General features: G+C 43.2%; 2 protein-coding genes across 4 annotated transcripts; both read left to right on the top strand.

The window, feature by feature from the left end:
• The first annotated feature begins 321 nt into the window (after positions 1–321).
• On the top strand, positions 322–10,825 carry ntd5 (ntl-dependent gene 5). Its single transcript, XM_086311558.1, has 8 exons — positions 322–473; positions 1,469–1,603; positions 2,009–2,200; positions 8,265–8,382; positions 8,838–8,914; positions 9,523–9,705; positions 9,881–10,078; positions 10,183–10,825. Exons 1-8 carry the CDS (start codon positions 407–409, stop codon positions 10,263–10,265), a joined length of 1,053 nt encoding a protein of 350 aa, XP_086167684.1. The 5' UTR covers positions 322–406; the 3' UTR covers positions 10,266–10,825.
• Positions 10,826–11,006: 181 nt separating this feature from the next.
• On the top strand, positions 11,007–17,873 carry LOC147319172 (uncharacterized). Of its 3 annotated transcripts, XM_086311556.1 has the most exons (4): positions 11,092–11,328; positions 11,926–11,963; positions 12,059–14,485; positions 16,736–17,873. In XM_086311556.1, the coding sequence occupies exons 3-4, from the start codon at positions 12,083–12,085 to the stop codon at positions 17,096–17,098; spliced, it is 2,766 nt and encodes a 921-aa protein (XP_086167682.1). In that variant the 5' UTR covers positions 11,092–11,328; positions 11,926–11,963; positions 12,059–12,082; the 3' UTR covers positions 17,099–17,873. The 3 variants fall into 3 exon arrangements, with proteins under 3 accessions (XP_086167681.1, XP_086167682.1, XP_086167683.1); XM_086311555.1 differs by lacking the exons at positions 11,092–11,328; positions 11,926–11,963 and adding an exon at positions 11,007–11,081; XM_086311557.1 differs by lacking the exon at positions 11,926–11,963.
• The last annotated feature ends 1,053 nt before the right edge of the window (positions 17,874–18,926 follow it).

Raw genomic sequence — 18,926 nt, 5'->3', positions numbered from 1 at the left:
AAGATAAAGCATTAAAAAAGCCACACTGACCTACTTTGGTGCTCACACACACACACACATATATATTGCATTCAATATATAAAGTCAAATCTATCAGTTTCTTCCTTTTATAGCATTTCCTGTTTGTTAATTCTCTGTGTGGACAGTAGTTATGCATATGTCACCCCCTTTATCTGTTGTCTCAACAGAAATGGGTGAAAGGTCCTTCAGAGTGGAATTTTCCTCACTTTTCTCCTCCTCAACACGAACCAGATGTGTGCTCCTGGGCTGTACCCTCTCTCTCTCCACTTCTCCCTCTCTTTCTCTTTGGACCTCTCCCTCTTTCTCCCCCTCTCCCACCCTTTGTTCCCCCCTTCCTTAAAAATGCTGCATCTGCGTGTCCCTTGCTCATATCCTCGCTCCAAAGATGGACCGTGCACTGCTGCTGCTGTCCATGTGGGCTCTGACTGGAACCGTATCCCTGCAGGATTCAGGTAAGCCCTCCATCACTTTCACCTGGAAGAGCACTGATCCCTGCATACACAGTTAACGCAGCTGGACTGAATGCTCTTTAGTGATGCCATTAGGATTTTCCCTGAAATGCTTCATCTTTCTCTAAGTTGTAGTTTGAAATTTAGGTGAGCACATAGCTCGGATACAGACGTACGCAATTAGTCAGTTGGAAAGTGGCAAATGTTGGTCATAGTGTACTAATTAAGAAACTAAGATTTTATTTTAATGTTTATTTTGTATGTATATTTTGCACATAGCCTACATCATAAATGTATGGCTTTCTAGTCAGTAGTTAATGATTGCAAAGCTGTTTTGGATCATTGTTTACCTTCACATGAACAGTTCCAAGTCTTCCATAATACTGGCCTGCATTTCATAGTGACTAATTAGTTATATAATATCATAGGTGCTAAATATGTATGCCATGTCTGGAACGATCATGTGCTGCGCATTCATGTTTTTTGTGTGCACATGTGCTTTTGAGCAGAGTGAATACAGCAGCGCACACATTTTCATTCTGAGAATCGAAAAATGGGGCACCGAGTTTGTTTCCCCCACATCCCCTCCCCTTTCCGTCTCAAATGACAAGGTCATGTTGATGTTTATGTACAGTAATTCACTGTGGTTTTTATGATGTATGACACGGAATTGCATGAATTGCATTTTAGATAAAGTTTCTCACACAAACACACTCACTTTTCAGTGAAGAACAAGATTGATAGCTGAAAGGCACAGAGCAGCAAAGCCCGCCATCGAAAAACCTCTTCGTTCTGCAACCTGGGTGGCAAGTGTTTGCCCGGCCACCCACACTGAATTTGCTTTCCTTCACAGAGAAAACAGAGCAGAATTGGCAAACAAAATCTCTTTACGACACAGCGTTTGTCTTTTTTTCCCTTTTTTTTATGGGGGGCCATGAATGAAATAGGAGTAAACAAAGGGGCAATTACTGTGTAACAGTGTGTGGGTATCACAACAGGGTCATGTCCGGAGAGGCTTGTGGGAGAGGAGGGAAGGAGGATGTGTCCACGACCCTGCAAAGCTGACAGTGACTGTGGCAGCAAACGCCAGTGTCTGTGTGACGGCCAGTGTGGTCTCAGCTGTGTGGCTCCAGGTAACTATTTGTATGCATGTGTGCTGTCAGTTCTCACTTTGAAAAGCATTGTGGGCTCAGCTATTAAAAAGGTGTGTGTGTGTGTGTGTGTGTGTGTGTGTGTGTGTGTGTGTGTGTGTGTGTGTGTGTGTGCGTGCAAATGCGTACGCATACGCAGCTGTGCCAACATACATCAGTGTGTGTGTGTTTCTTGATGGAAAATAAAATAAAAGCCTTATGCCAGTGCTGAACAGAAGCTTTTTATTATGCTTCTGTGCTGTAAAAGGGAGCACTGTGCGTGTATCCAGACTCATTATACAGCCTCATTTGTGCTCTTTTCATTTGTCTCCTGCACATTCTCTGAATTGTTTTGTTCCCTGCCTCTTGTTTTCTCTCCTCTCTCTGGACCATCTCTTTCATCCTCAGGTCGTACTTGTCCCTGGCCTCTACCCCACAGCGAAAATGCAGAAGCTCGCCTCCTCTCTCCCACTCACTCCTTTTCTGCCCTGCTTGAAGTGCGCTGCAAGCCAGGATTCACATTGCCCAGCGGCATGGATGCCACTATTCGCCGTTGTCAGGGTGACCGACAGTGGAGTGGCGATGAGCCCATCTGCACAGGTAGGTTTGAGGTCACGGGAAAATGTTCTTTGGTTCGGGTTTCTTCCTGACAGGTAGTGGTCAGCTGGAGGTCTATGCAGTGAACACACACAGCTGTTTGTGGGTGTATATGTGAGACGAGAAATCCAGAAACCCCTCTGTGATTTGTGTCAACGTAGACATTACACAACTGGGACCTATTCTCCCCATCACCATAGCAACCAGAGCCTCGGTTATTCAGAGCGGGTCTGAAGATTTTACCATTGAACTGTCGAGAACTTTAAAAAGGAGACAAAAGCTGAATACACAGCTGTGTCTGTGCATGCATACAGTATGTCTTACATGTTTCTTATCTTAAATACAAAGAATATGCATTTCAAAAAATATGTGTGCAAGAACATATACGTGTGCAACATTTAGAGGTAAACAAGTTCAACACAAAGATACACAAGCATGTTTTATTTGTTTTTTAGAAAACAAAAATGTAGAACGTCCCAGAGCATCGCAAGCTGCCTTTTTTACTTCATGGGTCATGTTGAATAATCCCAACATTTGGATTCTTTCGTAAGATTCATAAATGCCACGTTACATGTAAGGGCAAATAATCTGGAATTTATGGACCAACTCAGAAAGTGGAAGAATTACAACTGTTTACTTACTGACATTTGAATTAGTGGCAAAACATAGTGTTACAGAAAAACAGTGTGAGCGAGTCATTAAAGCAGATGAGAAAACACCAGAGAAAGAATTCAAGCTAGATAGAGATAATATTGCTAATCAGCTAGTGAGCCTTCTAGATGGATCATACATTTCTTATCACTCATTAGTTATTGTGTTACTGTGTTAGATGATGGTACAAAACACACCCGCATGTTCTGCAGGGTTCTCTGGCTTCCTCCCACAGTCCAAAGACACACAGTTCGTGGGGTTAGGTTAATGGAAAAACTCTAAATTGCCCAACGTGAGTGCAAATGGTTGTCTGTGTCTATGTGTTAGCCCTGCAACAGACTGGCAACCTGTCTAGGTTGTACCCTGCCTTTTGCCCTAAGACAGCTGGGATAGGCTCCAGACCCCCACGACCCTGAAAAGGATAAGTGGAAGATAATGGATGGATAAATAAAACTAATGGCAGCCTCTGTAGGAATCTTGCATTTATATAGCCTTCTAAACTAAATCAGAAACACTTAATGTCAAAATATTACATCAGCAATGTTGAACTGCCATGACAGAAATGGAGAAGCACACAACTGCCAACAAAGAAACATTTTATTTTTAATAAAAGAAACATAAAGAAAGAATAAAAACTAGCTATGGTGTATGAAGTCAGTCCTGTTGGGGGTGGAGGCAACATTATTTAGTGCAAGAAAACAAACTAAGGAGCAATTACAACCAAAAACAGCCTCTTACAAAGGAGAGACACAGTAATTGAGCTCTGAGGGCTTTTACAGATCATTGGCACACTGGGCTCAGGTGTTTCCAGTGATGCTAATTGGGAACAAACCACACCTCCTCTCCAGTACCTGCTGGAAGGATCTGCCACACAGAAAGCAGAAAGGTAGGCAGTGTATTTGGTGCTATAAACAGATGATTCCCTGTTTCCTCCGCTGAGATTTATCTTTTATTTATTTATTTTTTTGCCACGCAGAGCTGAGTCAAAATTTAAAGTTATTATCTCAAAAATGTCTATTTCCTCAGTGGTGAGTCAATACGTCACAAATTTGAGATAATAACCTGAAATTTTAACTTATAGATGACAATTTATTTATTACAGTGGCTTCCATAGCAACAGGACTACCATACACAAGAGCTGAGATGAAAATGTGCTCACTATAGCAGACTTGCTTCTTGTCTGCAGCTCATGTGTGTGTTTTTGGAAACTGTGTTTGTAACATTATTTGCTTGTTTCAGTTGTATTTATGCTGCTGCTGAACTAGAGGGCAAGATGCAGTCTACATATGGTCAAAATTATAATGTAAGGCTAGACAAAATAAACCTACCACAAAAACCAACAAGGCAAAAAAGACTAATTACGGCCTGAAAGTGTAATCACGCATAAACACAGGTTCAACTAAAACTTTGCTCATGCTGTGTTTAAAGATATAGGTTGGTACTAGATCTATAATAAACATGTGACCAGCGTATTGGAAACAGAAAGGCATTTATATAGTACTCTTCTGGTCTTACTGACCACTTAAAGCGTTTTAGACTGCAAGCCACATTTAACCATACATTTGAAACCTAACATGCCTGTCTTTGCTCTGTGGGAGGAAGACAGCGTCCTTGGAGGGAACCCACGCAGACACACAGAGAACATGCAAACTCTGCACAGAAAAGCCTCGGGAAGGTTTGAACCCAGAACCTTCTTGTGCTAAGGCGAGCGTGCTAACAACAGAGAAAGAGCGAGAGGGAAGAACAAATGTCAATTCAAAGAGAGCAAGTTCAAAGGCCTTCGATTTGTGTTAATTTACAACCAAAGTGCTTCTCTGCCCCAAGGTAACCGTGTTGTTCGAATCAGGCTTGTGAGCGGCAATGTAAACTGACAACAGACTCCAGAGTTTATAAAAAATACATTGCTTATTTAAATTATTACATATCCAAAGTTAAAACCCAGAAGACAGGGTGTTAAAAAGCAAACCCACTTGAAGACTACTGCACTGCCACTGCAAGCACTGTGGGCTGCAGATATTTTATGTTTCTGTCTCATGAAATATAGAAAAATAAGCGTTGATTCTGAATTGAATTCAAACAAAAGGCATCCTCACTACTTCACCTCTATAAAGTTGCAGCGTGCAACATAAGGTTCTTCTTAGTATCTCCCCAGACCTGATCAGTACTATTGCTTAGGTCAACCTGTCAACGCTCATGATAACAATGTAATTCAGCTTTAAAGGTCTGAGGCCTGTTACATTCATCGCCCACCTGCAGCTACATGCTTTCCTAGAAATCCTCAACCCTGCTGCGTTTCAGTCTCACCCTCAGGATTTTTTCACCAATTCAGAGATGAAATAAGGATACAATTCTCAGCTCGCTCGTAGAGTATCCTCCTTCTGAGAGACAGGCAGAAGGTAGGTGGGTTTAGAGCGTGTGAGAGTGTTTGTATTGTGTGTCCTTTGCATGTGTGTTAGAGTGTGAGCCGAGCTCCTTCGTGCCTGCTGAGAGGCAGTGGGCGGCAGATCACTGTCAAAGTGGCACGGAGCTGCGTGCACGCTGCGCCAGCGAGAGCGAGTGTGAATGCGGGTCTGATGTGAGTGAGGGTGTGCGTTTAACAACACGTAGAGAGGTAGATGTGTGTGTGTGTGTCCAAGCATTACTCATGCTGGGGACATGCCTTCCTTATGGGGACAAAAATCAAATCAATGCATTTGAAATCAATCTAGTTTAACATATAAATGTGAGGGGTAGAGTAAGGTTGGGTTTAGGTCAGGATTAGGCAAATAGTAGTCATAGTTGAGGTTGAAATAAGTCTCCAGGAAATTAATGTGTCAATGCGCTGTGAAGTCAGATACACGACTGTGTTTGTGTGTGCTTGTGTGTGTGGGCGACAGATTACAGTCTGAAAGCTCTCTTGCTCACGCTGCTCGAGGCCTTTCTGTTCCCAGTTCTCTTCTCCTCTGCTCTTTCTTCTCATCCTCTTTTCCTCTCATCTCTTTCTCCTCTCATCCGCTTCCATCCGAGGCCTCTGATAAGGTCTCTCTCTACAATAGGAGCCAAGGACAAGTGTGCAGCTCTAGGCTTTTCAGCTTGTGTTGTGTGGATATGTCTCTGTGTATATTTTTATTGGAAAAAAACCCCATAGTATAAAGAGGTCTAAAGTATATGGGAACCGTGGTGTACCGTTACATCTTTCATCTCGGTCTAATTGGTGCATATTTAGCGCTGTTTCGTTGAATAAAAAATAAAAAAAAACATCACAGTTTTACAGTTTTTAGAAGATGAATTTGGTATACCTGCTTTATAGCACTTTGGTGCTGCAGCCTGTGTGGGTGGCAGCGGTACAAGGTAGGAGCAGGGCGGTATGTGAAAACAGAACTCTGCTTCGGGCTCTCAACTGCAGCCAAACAGAGTCGTAACTCTCCCTCTCCCATAGGTCCCTTTACATTCTCACATTAACGTTTCTCGGTTTCAGATACCAAGATAGCCCTCGGGCGAGCGCTGTCTCTACCTTTCAAAGCCGTGTTCAGTTTTGAAACCCCGCGCTTGATGCAGCTCAGGTCACTCCAGCCTCTCTCCAAGCACCACTCTTGATATTTATATTTCCACAAGCGTGAGGCACTCAAACATCTAGGAATGAACAATGCCAGGTGTTATACAATCACAGTTAGAGCTGTGAGCTCGGGGACGTGCGGGGCGGCGTTTCACCTGCTTGTCGAACTTTGATTTATTATCTAAGAAGGCCTGTTTCAACTTGAATAAAACAAGACACTGTGTCAAACGCCTCTGTGGGTCACAAACTATATGGAAACCTTGGTTAACACAAGTCAAATGAGATGACATGATGGCTGGTCCTGCTCTCTGTTTTTCTTCCTGTTTCATTTCCTTCAGGTTTTTTCTTGATTTTCTTCACACATGGGACGAGTTTGCATTCAGGGCTTTTTGTCACAGCGGCTCCTTAAGACGCAGATATTTTAACCCAAACTACCATCTTTTCCTAAAACTAGCTATTAGGTCGTCATTGCCCAAAACTAACCAAACTATACTCTGATAGCAAACTCTGATAGTAGATTTTACCTTTCTTATCACATCTATGTCACTCAATCGAGGGCTTTTTTGGGGTCATTGTGAGTCATTATTATCATTCACTTAATATACTTAATGTCTTGGAAACAAATGCATGAGGACATGTATGCTATTGAATGCTTTACTCTTGCAATGACTGCAGTTTTGTGCACTTTTGTGCAGTCTGATCTTTAGATGTTTATATGTACTCCTGCAGTCTGTAATGCCTGTGATTATAGTTAGTTAGCAGATGAATGGAGTAGAGTAGACTGGGTCTTTTCTGCCACTGAAAAATCCTGCAACAACAACACAATAATAATATTAATGTTTTTCCTAAAAAGTGCAATATTTGCCAATGAAGTGTAGTTCAGAGTCAGCGTACCAGTAGATACAGAAAAGAAACTGCATTTGGAGAATGACAAAGGTGACTGTGTGTATTTTGACTTTGTACACTGACTTACCATTTTGTGGTTACATCTTGCTAGTACTGAGCTGGACCCCCTTTAACCTTCAAAGCTGCCTTAATCCTTCGTGGCATAGATTTATCAAGGTGCTGGAAAGATTCCTCAGAGATTTTGGTCCATATTGACGTGACAGCATCCCACTGTTGCTGCAGCAATAAAGGGATGGACATGGTTAGCAACAATACTTTGGTATACTTTGGCATTTAAAGGATATCCCTCTGGAACATCATACCCCCACCACCAGCCCGAACTGCTGATACAAGGCAAGAAATGTTGCGGCAAGAATCGAGACTCATCAGATCAGGCAACATTTTTTTTCCAGTCTTCTACAGTCCAGCGTTGGTGAGCCTGAGTGAACTGAAGGCACAGTTTCCTCTTCTTAGGTAACAGGAGCAGTATATGTTATGGCTGCTGTAGCTCAACGCTGTGCGTTGAGAGAGGCTCTTCTGCATATCTTAGTTGTAACACGTGGTTATTTGAGTTACTGTTGTTCTACAATCAGCTTGAACTATTCTCCTCTGACCGTTGGCATCAACAAGACATTTTCACCCAGAGAACTGGCTACGAGTGGATATTTTCTCTTTTTCAGATCATTCTCTGTAAACTCTAGAGATGGTTATGGTGGAAAATCACAGTAGATCAGCAGTTTCTGAAATAAACAGACCAGATACAGAGTCACTTGAGACACCTTTCATATTCTGATGCTCCATTTCAACTTCAGGAGGTCGACACGATCATGTCTATATGATCAAATGCACTGGCTTACTGCCATGTGATTGGCTGATTACATATTTGCATTATCAAACCGGTGAACTGATGTACCTAATGAAGTGGCCAGTGAGTGTATTTTATAGATAGCATGTTTAACCTGCCATTCACTGCCTCTTGTCTTCTTTGACTATCAGAGTCACCTGAACTTGCTGCTGTCCAGACTTGCCCTCTGCCCGAGGAAGTGACCAACACCTTCAGCATTCAGGGAGACGCTGCTGTAGGAACATCCATCCGCTACAGCTGCCTGTCTGGGTGAGGGCAGGGTTAACGTTGAGTGTGAATGTGCGGGGGTCTCAAAACTTGAAATGCCACAGAGATGGAAATGGAGGAAGTGAGAGAACGGAGACGGAGTGTGAAGAAGAGGGAGGGAGTGAAGGGAAGGCTTGAATACAGCAGAGGTGTGATGAGCAATGAATGGCAGGGAATTCATTTTGATCTCCCAGCTGACGATCTCTCCATTGAGCTAACTAGGTCATTACAGTCTAATCTTGTATTGACTCCCCTTTACGCACTGACTCATCTCACAGGATAAGATGAGCCTGAGTGGATGTGTCAGCCAGAGAACTGTGCACACAAAATTTAGTCACTCTCACAGAGAGACGGTGGAAAAAGGAAACATTTACACCTTTTTCTCCATCACATTTAGTCAGTACTGTACATGTCGCACCACCGTCTGTCTCCATCACTCTTTCCTTTTTCTCCTGCAGGGCGGATATAGTGGGGAGCAGGGAAAATTTCTGCCAGGAGAATCAGACCTGGCAGTATCCTCACCCGATCTGTAAAAGTAAGTGTACAGGGCGTCCTGTGCTGACTAACCATCATGTGTGAACATGCATGTGTGCTACGTTTTCTTCACTCTTAGTGTAACTTCATCCATTTTTTTAGCAGGTTAGCAGAAAATGCTTGGGTAGCGAATGATCAAACTGAGTCTAAATATAACATCAGCTCAGAAATGGTTTGTTTTTCCATCATTTGTAGCATGCATGCATTTCTGAGAGCTGATATTTAAGAAATACTGAATCAGAGAAGCCAGACAGAAACACACAGACACTCTCAGGCATGCATCTTTCAGGAGCTACTGCTCCGTTTTGCAGTGCTTCTCTGCCATCGTGTGGTCAAACCTGGGATTTCATGGCCTGTTTAACAGAAATGGAAAATTCTTTGAGGATAGTTCTCGAATCAGGCCAACGGGAGTACGGCTGGGCCTGTCATTTATTAAAACATGTTAAAGATAAGAGCGAGGTTACTTCAGTGGAGTTTCAAGGTTTTAAACAATGATGAAAAATTGAGCAACTGTGCATTTGTCCTGTGAAATAGTAACTCTGCTCCTGTGTTTTAAATGTCAGCAAACCTTCTGATTAAGTTTACTGATAAACCTGCTTTCTTCAATAGAAGTGTACTGCCAGCCTCCTACAGAGGTGGAGCAGGGCTATGTAGTGGCTGTCCAAAAGACTGAGTATGAAGTGGGCTTTGACATCCACTACCTGTGCAAAAAGAACTTCCTCCTGGATGGACCCCAGATGATCACCTGTCTGTCCAATGGCAGCTGGAGTGCGCCGCCCCCGCACTGTAGAGGTGAGGAACGATCCAATCTAATATCCGGACTATTTAACAAAGCTGAAGTAAAATGTAGAGAGACACCTTTGCATAAAGTCCTAGAAACTCAAATAAATGTGCACCTACACACGGCAATTAATAAACACAGCATTATGTGTCTGATACTTTCATACCTTGTTGGTCACCCTCACAGCTCGTTGTCTCATTCCTGCCGAGCGAAGCCGCGTGATGATTGGTGGCGTGAAACGCTGGCCGTTTGATGTTACAGATGCCATGGTTCCCCACGGGGAAAACGTGACGTTCTTCTGCAAACATTCTCGTAAGCAATGCAGCTTCACCGCAACCCAGACCTGCTTTAATGGAAAGCTGCAGACACCAGCCTGCTACCTTGGTAAACCTGCACCAGCCGCCGTGCCCGGTTCTTTGTCACGTGTAACTAACATCTGTAACGCCATGAAGTGTTTCTAATAGTTGTGCAATCTTATCGTTCTTCAGAGCCAACGTGGCTGCAGTATAAACTCTTTCCTCATCGGCTGGTCTCGGAAATTGAAGCATGCGAGCCCGGCGACGTGGAGTAATGACCTGCACGTCTGATCTCGACCCACCCAGCGCTCATGACAGACACTGTGCCACAATTCGAGCACTTCCAAAACACACGCCCTCCGTACACCTCCTCCCTGACCGCTCTGCAGCTTCTCTGTAACCATCAGAGCTACAGTTAGTTAGATGCAGGGACTATTTTTTTTGATTTCACAGCTTTTGTGGATCAGCAGCCTAAGATGTCTTTCTTTTGGCCTCACGGGGTTTCACCACTGCTCTCAACTTTCCTCTCTTTGCCCTGAATACTATTCAACTGCAGGCATAACTGTGAAGTAATTCAACCAAATTGTGCCATAGATGCAATCTATATGTAATCATGACTGTGTGTGTGTATAATACAGTAGTACCAGCTATACCCCTGACGATACCTTCATGTAGCCTAATTCATAATGACTCGACTCTGTGATGTTTCACTGTGTGATCTTTTTTCTTCTGTTGAGCCCGACGCATCAAGTCTCAAAGCTTGTAAGTTTTTAACATGAGAGATTTGAAATAAAATATTGTCAAAATGCTTTGCTCTCCAGCTCTTTGATGGCAAATAAAACCCTCCTGTGTGATTCCACTTTACCTCTCCTGCTTTGCCCCCTTCTCTTTGATTCTTGGGAGCACAGAGAGCCTTTCTTTGCAGGCTGCAGGTTCAACAGTACTCATAGGCTGAACATGGCTACTGGTCGGACCCGGTAGGCTGCGACACCATAGCAACTCCCCTTGACCCCTCCCTCCCACAGCATTCGCAGCATCACCCTTTACACTGCACAGTCATATTTGGTCCTCCGGAAATATCCACAGCTTGGGTAAGCCAGTCCCTATGCAGCGAGAGTATGGGTGGAGTATAGTTTAAAATCCAGTTTTTAAATGTATCGAAAGCGTGTCCGGCACAACACCGGCTCTGACAGCACGGCTGGAATAAATGACAGCTCACCGGGAAAGTTTGTCCTAAAGCTGCGCTCGCGGTATCTCGGACCCTCGGCTCTAAAATGGCTGGCTGTGGGTCCGAGGAAGCTCCGGTGCAAGGGGAAGGATCCGCTCCACGCCACGACTGTGTGTAAATATACATGGGGGGGTTTTTCTACTCCGACGCGCGCGTTTGCGACAGCGTTGTCCCAGGTCCGAGAGCCGTCAGGGCGCACACGCGGAATAATAATAACGTTGGCATTTCGGACCTAGGACTGTGCGTAATGGCGTCCTCCGCGGATAGTTCTTCTCGGTTTATAAGCAGAAAGGGGGTAGAACAGGCTGGTTCTTGCGAGCTTAACCGGGTATGAATAATGTTCTGATGCGAATTTTATAATGGAAGGTTTCATCATGTATGATGAATGTGGACGGAAGAAGTGTAAGCCAGGAAATGAAATTTCACTCGCATCATTCGGACCCTTCTGTACTCCGGTGCGTTTTTTTTTCATTATCGGTGATCCGTCGTTAGGAATTGTGAGCTAAGATTTGGGATCATGTAAAGTGACAGCACGTTTGCTGTTGAGGAAGAGGGTCATACGAGTCGTTCATCGTTTCGGCCCGAGGATTTAGGTTGAATAGTCTGCACGCTGCTTATAATATCACAGCACTAGTGGGTTTGGGCATTTCGCACTAAAGTTGACCCCAATAATCCCCAGACTTCCTTCTTCTTCTTCTCCCATCCAGCCAACTAAGGATATTTATTTAATAATCTTCCTCTCCTGGTATAAGCAAAAGGCTATAATTAAAATGCACATTTTCTTTATTATAATTGTCCTTATTTTAGTGTCTAATCTATTATTTTACTTTTATTTAAAAGAAATATAACTAGGTATGCCCCAAAATGGATTCTCAGTTGGCTTCAGTCCTGACCAGTGGCAGCCTGGATGTCCAAAATGGCAGCCAGTGTGGAGAGGGATCAGGGCCAGTGACAGAGACTTTATTGGACCCAAAGGACGAAACTGCATACAGTACTGTACCAGGTAACCTCCAGCCATGCCCTGTCATGGCAGCAGTGACCATCAGGCAAGATGCTCTATCAATCAATGGGAAAAAGCCAGAGGTGGGCGGGACTTATGAGCCAGCCTCTCAGGAAACAACTAAGATTGGTGGGCTCAGACAGCCAATTACAGTAAAGTCTGGAGTGCCTGTTTTGCACAGCCAGCCAATAAGAATCAAAATTGTTGTCCCTCCACGGTGCAAGAAGCCAATCACAAACTCTGCTATCAGCCTGACCAAAGACTTTGCTCTCTCAGAATTTCAGGGACCCGTGTTGGTCTCTGCTGAATCACAGAAGAAACGTGAAATCTGTGTGCCAGCTGTTAAAAATGAAGGAGAAATCATGGAAGTTACTTACCAGAAGACTGAAGAAGAAGCCGAAGCATTTCCTGAGACAGAAGCAGAGAAACGGGATAAATTGTGTAAAGACCGAGACATTTTGGATGTTAAAATTGTCCACATTGATGGGTCGGAAACTCCTTTTACTGCTAATACAGTTAAGTTTTTAAGTCAGCCGAGGATTAAAGAGGAAACTACAGAGAAGGAAATTCAGAAAAATGTTCCTTTAATTTTGCGAGAAATGGACTTGAAGTGTTGCAAAACATTCAATGAGGTTGAAACGGAGGAGCAGACAGAACCTCTGGACCTGAGTTTGCCCAAGAAAAGGGAGAGCCGAGAGAGGCGATATGGGCGTTTCTTGGATGACTCGGGCTGTGAGAGCTCTCTGATCATGGAGGTGGATGAATATGAGGGAGAAGGAGACAGAGACATAGTAGAAGAGGACGATGAGGGATGCGGCACAGATACTCTTGAAGATGCTCTTCTGTCTCCCTCTTTCTTTTCTACCTCTGTTTTGACCTCTCTCTCTTCGATAGACTGTGACACTGAAAATCTTCTTCTCATCGATGACCAGGGAATTCCGTATATGCTCAATCCGGATGGACTCAAAGTGCCACAAGTCAATGCTTCCAGGGTGGAGGATTCTCAGTCTGATCATGCTAATTCAGAAGAAGCAGAAGGAAAGGAGTCGTCGCTTTTGGCACCGTTAGCAGGTCCCAGCCAAAGTACAGATAATGCCCTAAATGCACCTTCTGGTGATTTTTACCCCTCGCCACCCCCTATCAGTGATTCTTCATCACTAGGTGATGATCAGGATAAAGCTCCAGAAGTCTTCACAAGTTTGATTACAAACGCAAACCCTTCAGTGGCTGCAGAGCCGAGCGTTAAAGCTGTTCAGGATGCCAGCTCTGTTTTGTCCCCTTCCTCTGGGATATCAGTCCCCACCCAACCCATTCAACTTGTCGCAAATCCTGCAGGCAATGCTCCTGTTCTCCTCCTGTCCTCCTCTTCTCACCTCTCCTCGGCTTCACTCGGTCTCTCTCTTCCCCTTTCAGTTACTCAGACTTCACATGGTGCTTCCACTCCCGTGTTTCTTCTCCTTTCCTCTGTACCTTCTTCCTCTGGTGAGTCCACCGCTACCTCCACCCCTATTGCTGTCCTCGACTCCTCGACCGGCCAGCTGTCCCAGATTACGGCCGCAGCTCCGGTCTCCCTTCCTCTGTCCTCTGGTCAGGTTAGCACATTGGGATCGCCTCTTCCTACACTGTCTCACCCTGTCATCAGACTCAGCCCCAATAACCCCCCTGTCATCCTGTCTGGCGTGAATAACATAAATTCTGGCTCCGTTCTTACGTCTCTCACTGTCCCTTCATCCACTATTGCTCTTCAGGATGACCACAGCTCAGTTCCTCTTATTCAAACTCAGATCACTTACTCTGAATCAAACCCTGGAAATGAAGCCATATCTGCTCAAGAGGTCTCCAATGAAAACAACAAGCCATCAAATTTTACAGCATCGTCTCCGAGACCGCCGTCTGCTAGTTTGACCTATGACTCTTTATCTCAGCCCGCCTCAGAATTAGACGCCCAATCACCTGACTCCAAATCAGACCTTCACTCTGAACATTTACCTCTGGATGACCATCTTTATTTCTCTAACACGGCTGCTCCTACCTCCCCTTCTATCGGACCTATCCTACCCCCTGGTAAACTTGACCCGCTAGATCCACTCTCTCCAGAGCAGTCACCCAACACCGCGGGCTCCCGAAGGGTGCTGTACTGCCAGCTGTGCCCGAGGGTCTTCTTTTACCTCTCCGACCTTGAGCGCCATGCCATTACCCATTCGCAGAAGAAGCCTCATGTTTGCCAGCAATGCGGCAAAGCCTTCAAACGCTCCAGCCATCTGCAGGTCAGCACAAGCTAATCATAACCATCATTTCATCCTAAAGACAAGTAATAACAAATGAATATGTTGGCCACTTGGGAGCAGCAAAAACAAACTTTAATATGTGTGTAAATGTGCAAATATTGTTCATGAACAATTAGCTGATTTATTCGAAAAGTACCAGCCACACTCCTGGAGACAAACCTGACATTGGTGCATTGACCTGCTTGGTACTAAACCACAGATGAAAGCTAGTCAGTTTAATAATATCAATACAGTACACCACAAAACTCTGGAGCCACTCCTCATTTCTTTATGTTATGCTAGGAAAATGGGTACAGAGATTTACTGAAACATGTGCAAACATGCAGCATATAAGGAAAAACAAAAAATTATTATTTGGTATCACTACCTTTATTCTTCAAAGTTTTCCAGGCTTCTTTAAGGACATTCAAAGCTTTTTGGGGGGATGTTGGCTGCCCTTGTTCTGTTCTCTGTAACAACAACAACAATAACTTTATTTGTATAGAACCTTTTAAAACACACAGTTCCAAAGTGCTTCATAGTTTGAATAAAACCAAGTATACATGTTCCAGCATATGGACACACAGTCAAACACACTCATTCTTACAAAAACACATCAAATGTGAACTATGGCCAAAAATAATGGGACGATAATTAAGGGGAAACTAACTATAATAATGACTTCTCCTGATTGGCTGATGAAGGGCGTTCCAACAACCTTAAAAGCTTGATCTTCTCCGGATTTAACATAAGTGTACGGAACAGGTAAGAAACCCTGATCATGTGATCGGAGAGGCCAACTGCTGTTAAAAGGTCTCAGTAGTTCTGCTGCAGGAGCGCAGCCACGCAGGGCGTTATATGTTACTGATAAACGTTTAGAATTCATTTGATTTTCCGTGAAGGGAAGCAAGAGTAGGGGTGATGTGTGAGTGGCAGCACACTTTTGAAAGCAGAATGCACTCCTTTCATTATGTTTAGTCCCCAGCACCTTCATTACTGTGGGCTGCCCACACTAAGCCAAGGGGGGCCCACAGTGGGGCTTATTGTAGGTCTGCAGCCTACCCACAGTATGCACACACTCCAGATGTGAGATGCCCCACTGGGACATTGCCGCCACCAACTTGTATGGCGTGTCGACCTGAATGCATCTCTCTCACACACATGCACAAAAGCTACAAGCCCACTGTCCGGCTCTTTGAGGTAACATCAGTAAAATCTGCAAACAAAATATCTGACATTCTCACTTAAAAAATAATTAGAAGTTATAGTTAAGTCTCAAAATAGCTGGCAGTCAGTTTTATTGTCCAAGCAGTTGTTTTAGCTCCTCTGTCATCAAACACCTGACATCTTACCCTCTTTCTAGGTGAAATATCAAACTTAGTCAAGCTGCTGCTCATCTACACACTTATGTAGAAGTTAAGCAGTAGCTATGGAGTTGATATTTAGAGATTTCTGCTTCAAATACCAGCGCCTGCTGAGGCAGACATTATCAGATATACTAAAAACTCACACAGTGAGCTAAAAGAGCCAACGAAGCACTACGAAGATGAGAGCAAACACCGAAGGAACAGCTCACCTCTAAATCAAATACACATACGTTCCTCTGGACCTGTACTGCTTTTTATTTATCTAGATCGTTTTGGTGTGACTTACCGAGTTGTATTCCACTGAATATAATGGAACTACAGTAAATAGACTTTGCCTTGTGGGGCTCAAAGCACCAAAGATGTATAAAAACCTCAGCAGTCATGCTTCTTTTTCAAAATTATGGGCTGATTATTCCAAAATGCTTGTTATGAGCATTTTCATGAAGGAACTGTTATAATTCCTGCTCGTGTCAGCATGACAGACTGTAAACATTAATGGCTTCACCCCCCACCAGCTGAGATATAATTTTAGTCAGCTGTTTGCTTCTTTTGGTTGGCAGATGTAGACAGCAGAAAGAAAATAGTTTTACATGAAATTTCTCATGTATTTTTTTTTTCAGTTTGATGGTTTGAGAACCACAAGGCCCTTTAGTTCGTTATTGGTAAAAAGAAAGCAGACATCTCTACAGAGGATAGCTCCAGAATACAGCAAAATAAAAATAAACAACATTACAGACCAGAGGAAAAGATTCTTGGGCTGTGATAGTTCATTTTTGCTTCACCGCCTCCCACAAGCCCTTTTACTTGCATATAAATGTCACTTAAAATGTTGTTTATATGCCTTTGAGTAATCATTTGGATGTTCGTCTCTCGTTTTAAACAGAGACACAAGCACATCCACACAGGCCAGAGGAACTTTGTGTGCCCCATCTGTGCCAAGCGCTTCAGGGAGGCAGGTGAGCTCCAGCGCCATCAAAGGGTGCACACCGGAGAGAAGCCCTACCAATGCCAGCTTTGCCACACGCGCTTTGCCGAGCGCAACACCCTCCGGCGGCACACCAAACGCAAGCACCCCTACCACCAAGTAGCCATGGAAATGCTTAACGAGAGAAGAGACAGAGGAGGCAGCCGAGGAGACGGAGGAGGCGGTGGTGTGTCAGGAGTCCAGGAGGAAGAGGAGAGTGCTGAATGGTACAGCTCCACTGTGTCTAATTTGGATAACTCAGAGTCTGAGGTGGAAACGTAACACTTTAAAGTAAAGGGAGTTAGGGGAGAAGTGCTGTTGATGATATCTAACTACAGTTAGACTCTGATCTTTTCTTTTTATTGACTAAGAATCAAAGAAGGGAGCACTTTCATATTTATTGTTTTTAATGTTAATTTATTTATATGAATGTATATTATTCCCATTCCATTTAAAGGGCCAAAACACAGCCTTCAAAGTCAGATGTGACTTTGAATTAAGGGAAAACTCATTCTTGAAGTCATGTTTTCTTTGTGTGTGTGTGTGTGTGTGTGTGTGTGTGTGTGTGTGTGTGTGTGTGTGTGTGTGTGGGAATTCATAACATTAATTAAAACGCTAACAAGTCCTCATGAAGTTGCGTTCCCATGCAATCCACGATGAAACCCTAAAGTGCTCGAAAAAGAAAGATAGCTTATGAACTAAACAATCCTCTGCTCTAGTCGTGTATATAAAGAGTACTACTTGTAAGAGCTGCACTTCTGCACTATCTCATATGAAAGATATAATCTTTCCTACCGTCAGACACACTGTGAGGAATTTGCACTCGTTTTCTTTGAACTCAAAAGTTATTTTTTTTACATTGTGTATGAAAACGCTTACTTTTAATTTCGTTGCCGCTGTTGATCTTCTGTATTTAATCCACATCCTGTAAGAGTTTGACCAAATGTTTTTTGAGTTATTCTAATATAAACTCTATATTCAATTTTGTTTTTGTTTAAATTTTGAATATTGTTAATTTATTGGTATTAAATTTTCACAAAGCTAACTCTCTGTTTCTGCTCTTTCTTTTCCTCCACTTTAAATAGTATAAACAGACTGTATTTACATATCGCTCCCACTGTTTTGAGCTGCTGTATAGAGTGTGTTTCTGTGTAAGGACACTGTGACCTGCAGGCTGGAGGAGCTGGAGATCAAACCACAGTTCTGCTTGCTGAGCTCCAGCTGCCCCGTTTTTCAAAAACAAAAAAAAGCAACAACAAAAAAAAATCCTTTTTATGTGTGAAGCTACAACACAAAACCAAAATACACCCATTAAATTATAATCTGCTAACACAATTTTAATATATAAACTATTACAATTGAGCGTTACATGCAGACTTTTGCCAAAAACGAAACAAAAAAACTCTACATTGTATTAATTTCTCTAATATTTTACTAATTATAATACATTATAGCAGAAAGACATAACCCCATCCTCTCTCTGTGCTTGTTGCGATTTAGATACAAGTTTCAAGCGTCACAGTTTTCATCACAGTGATAATAAAACTGTCGCTTCCAGTTAAACTAAGTCTGGTTGAAGTCGGGTGATAAATGCAATCCATTTTGATCACAGTTCCATGAACTTATCCTGCTGCGCTTTTAGGGAAAAGGAGAATATTCCCATTAAGTTTGAACTAATCCTCAGTTCGTGTCTGATCACTTTTTTGTCAGAGAAGAACGGCTTTTACCCTCCTACAGGTAGTACTCTCATTCAGTATTTGCCTTCTTTAGTTTGGATCTTTGTGCCGAGGCGCTTAAATTCACTGTCAGAACATCAAATGGATTTCACTCTAAAATAGCCTGAGTTTTGAACACTCCCAGAATAAATGGCAATGATTACCCACTGATGAGCCACATATCCTCCAACAATTCCTTCCTACACCTTGGTGCTTTCTCGGGGCAGCGCTAATAAAAAAAATCTTAGAATGTTTTTCCACTCAAATGGCCTCCAGGGATATGAAAAGCATAATTCCCCAATAGTTTCCCATTCTTCTGCAGATACAACTATTTCCACTTCACTTTTCCATTCGTCTGTATGACTTTGGATGCTTACTTCTAAGAATTGCAAAGC

The sequence above is a fragment of the Aulonocara sp. 'chitande type north' Nkhata Bay genome, linkage group LG11 (assembly GCF_057382095.1).
Source record: "Aulonocara sp. 'chitande type north' Nkhata Bay isolate Kocher_YH1m ecotype deep benthic linkage group LG11, A_spYH_male_GT1.1, whole genome shotgun sequence".
NCBI lineage: Eukaryota > Metazoa > Chordata > Actinopteri > Cichliformes > Cichlidae > Aulonocara > Aulonocara sp. 'chitande type north' Nkhata Bay.
This window is presented reverse-complemented; position numbering and strand designations above follow the sequence as displayed.

Coding starts and splice junctions, on each gene's coding strand:
- ntd5 (XM_086311558.1), top strand. CDS start 407: ATGGACCGTGCACTGCTGCTGCTGTCCATGTGGGCTCTGACTGGAACC. Junction 8,383..8,837: donor CGCTACAGCTGCCTGTCTGG/GTGAGGGCAGGG, acceptor TTTCTCCTGCAG/GGCGGATATAGTGGGGAGCA. Junction 9,706..9,880: donor GCCGCCCCCGCACTGTAGAG/GTGAGGAACGAT, acceptor TCACCCTCACAG/CTCGTTGTCTCATTCCTGCC.
- LOC147319172 (XM_086311555.1), top strand. CDS start 12,083: ATGGATTCTCAGTTGGCTTCAGTCCTGACCAGTGGCAGCCTGGATGTC. Junction 14,486..16,735: donor AACGCTCCAGCCATCTGCAG/GTCAGCACAAGC, acceptor CGTTTTAAACAG/AGACACAAGCACATCCACAC.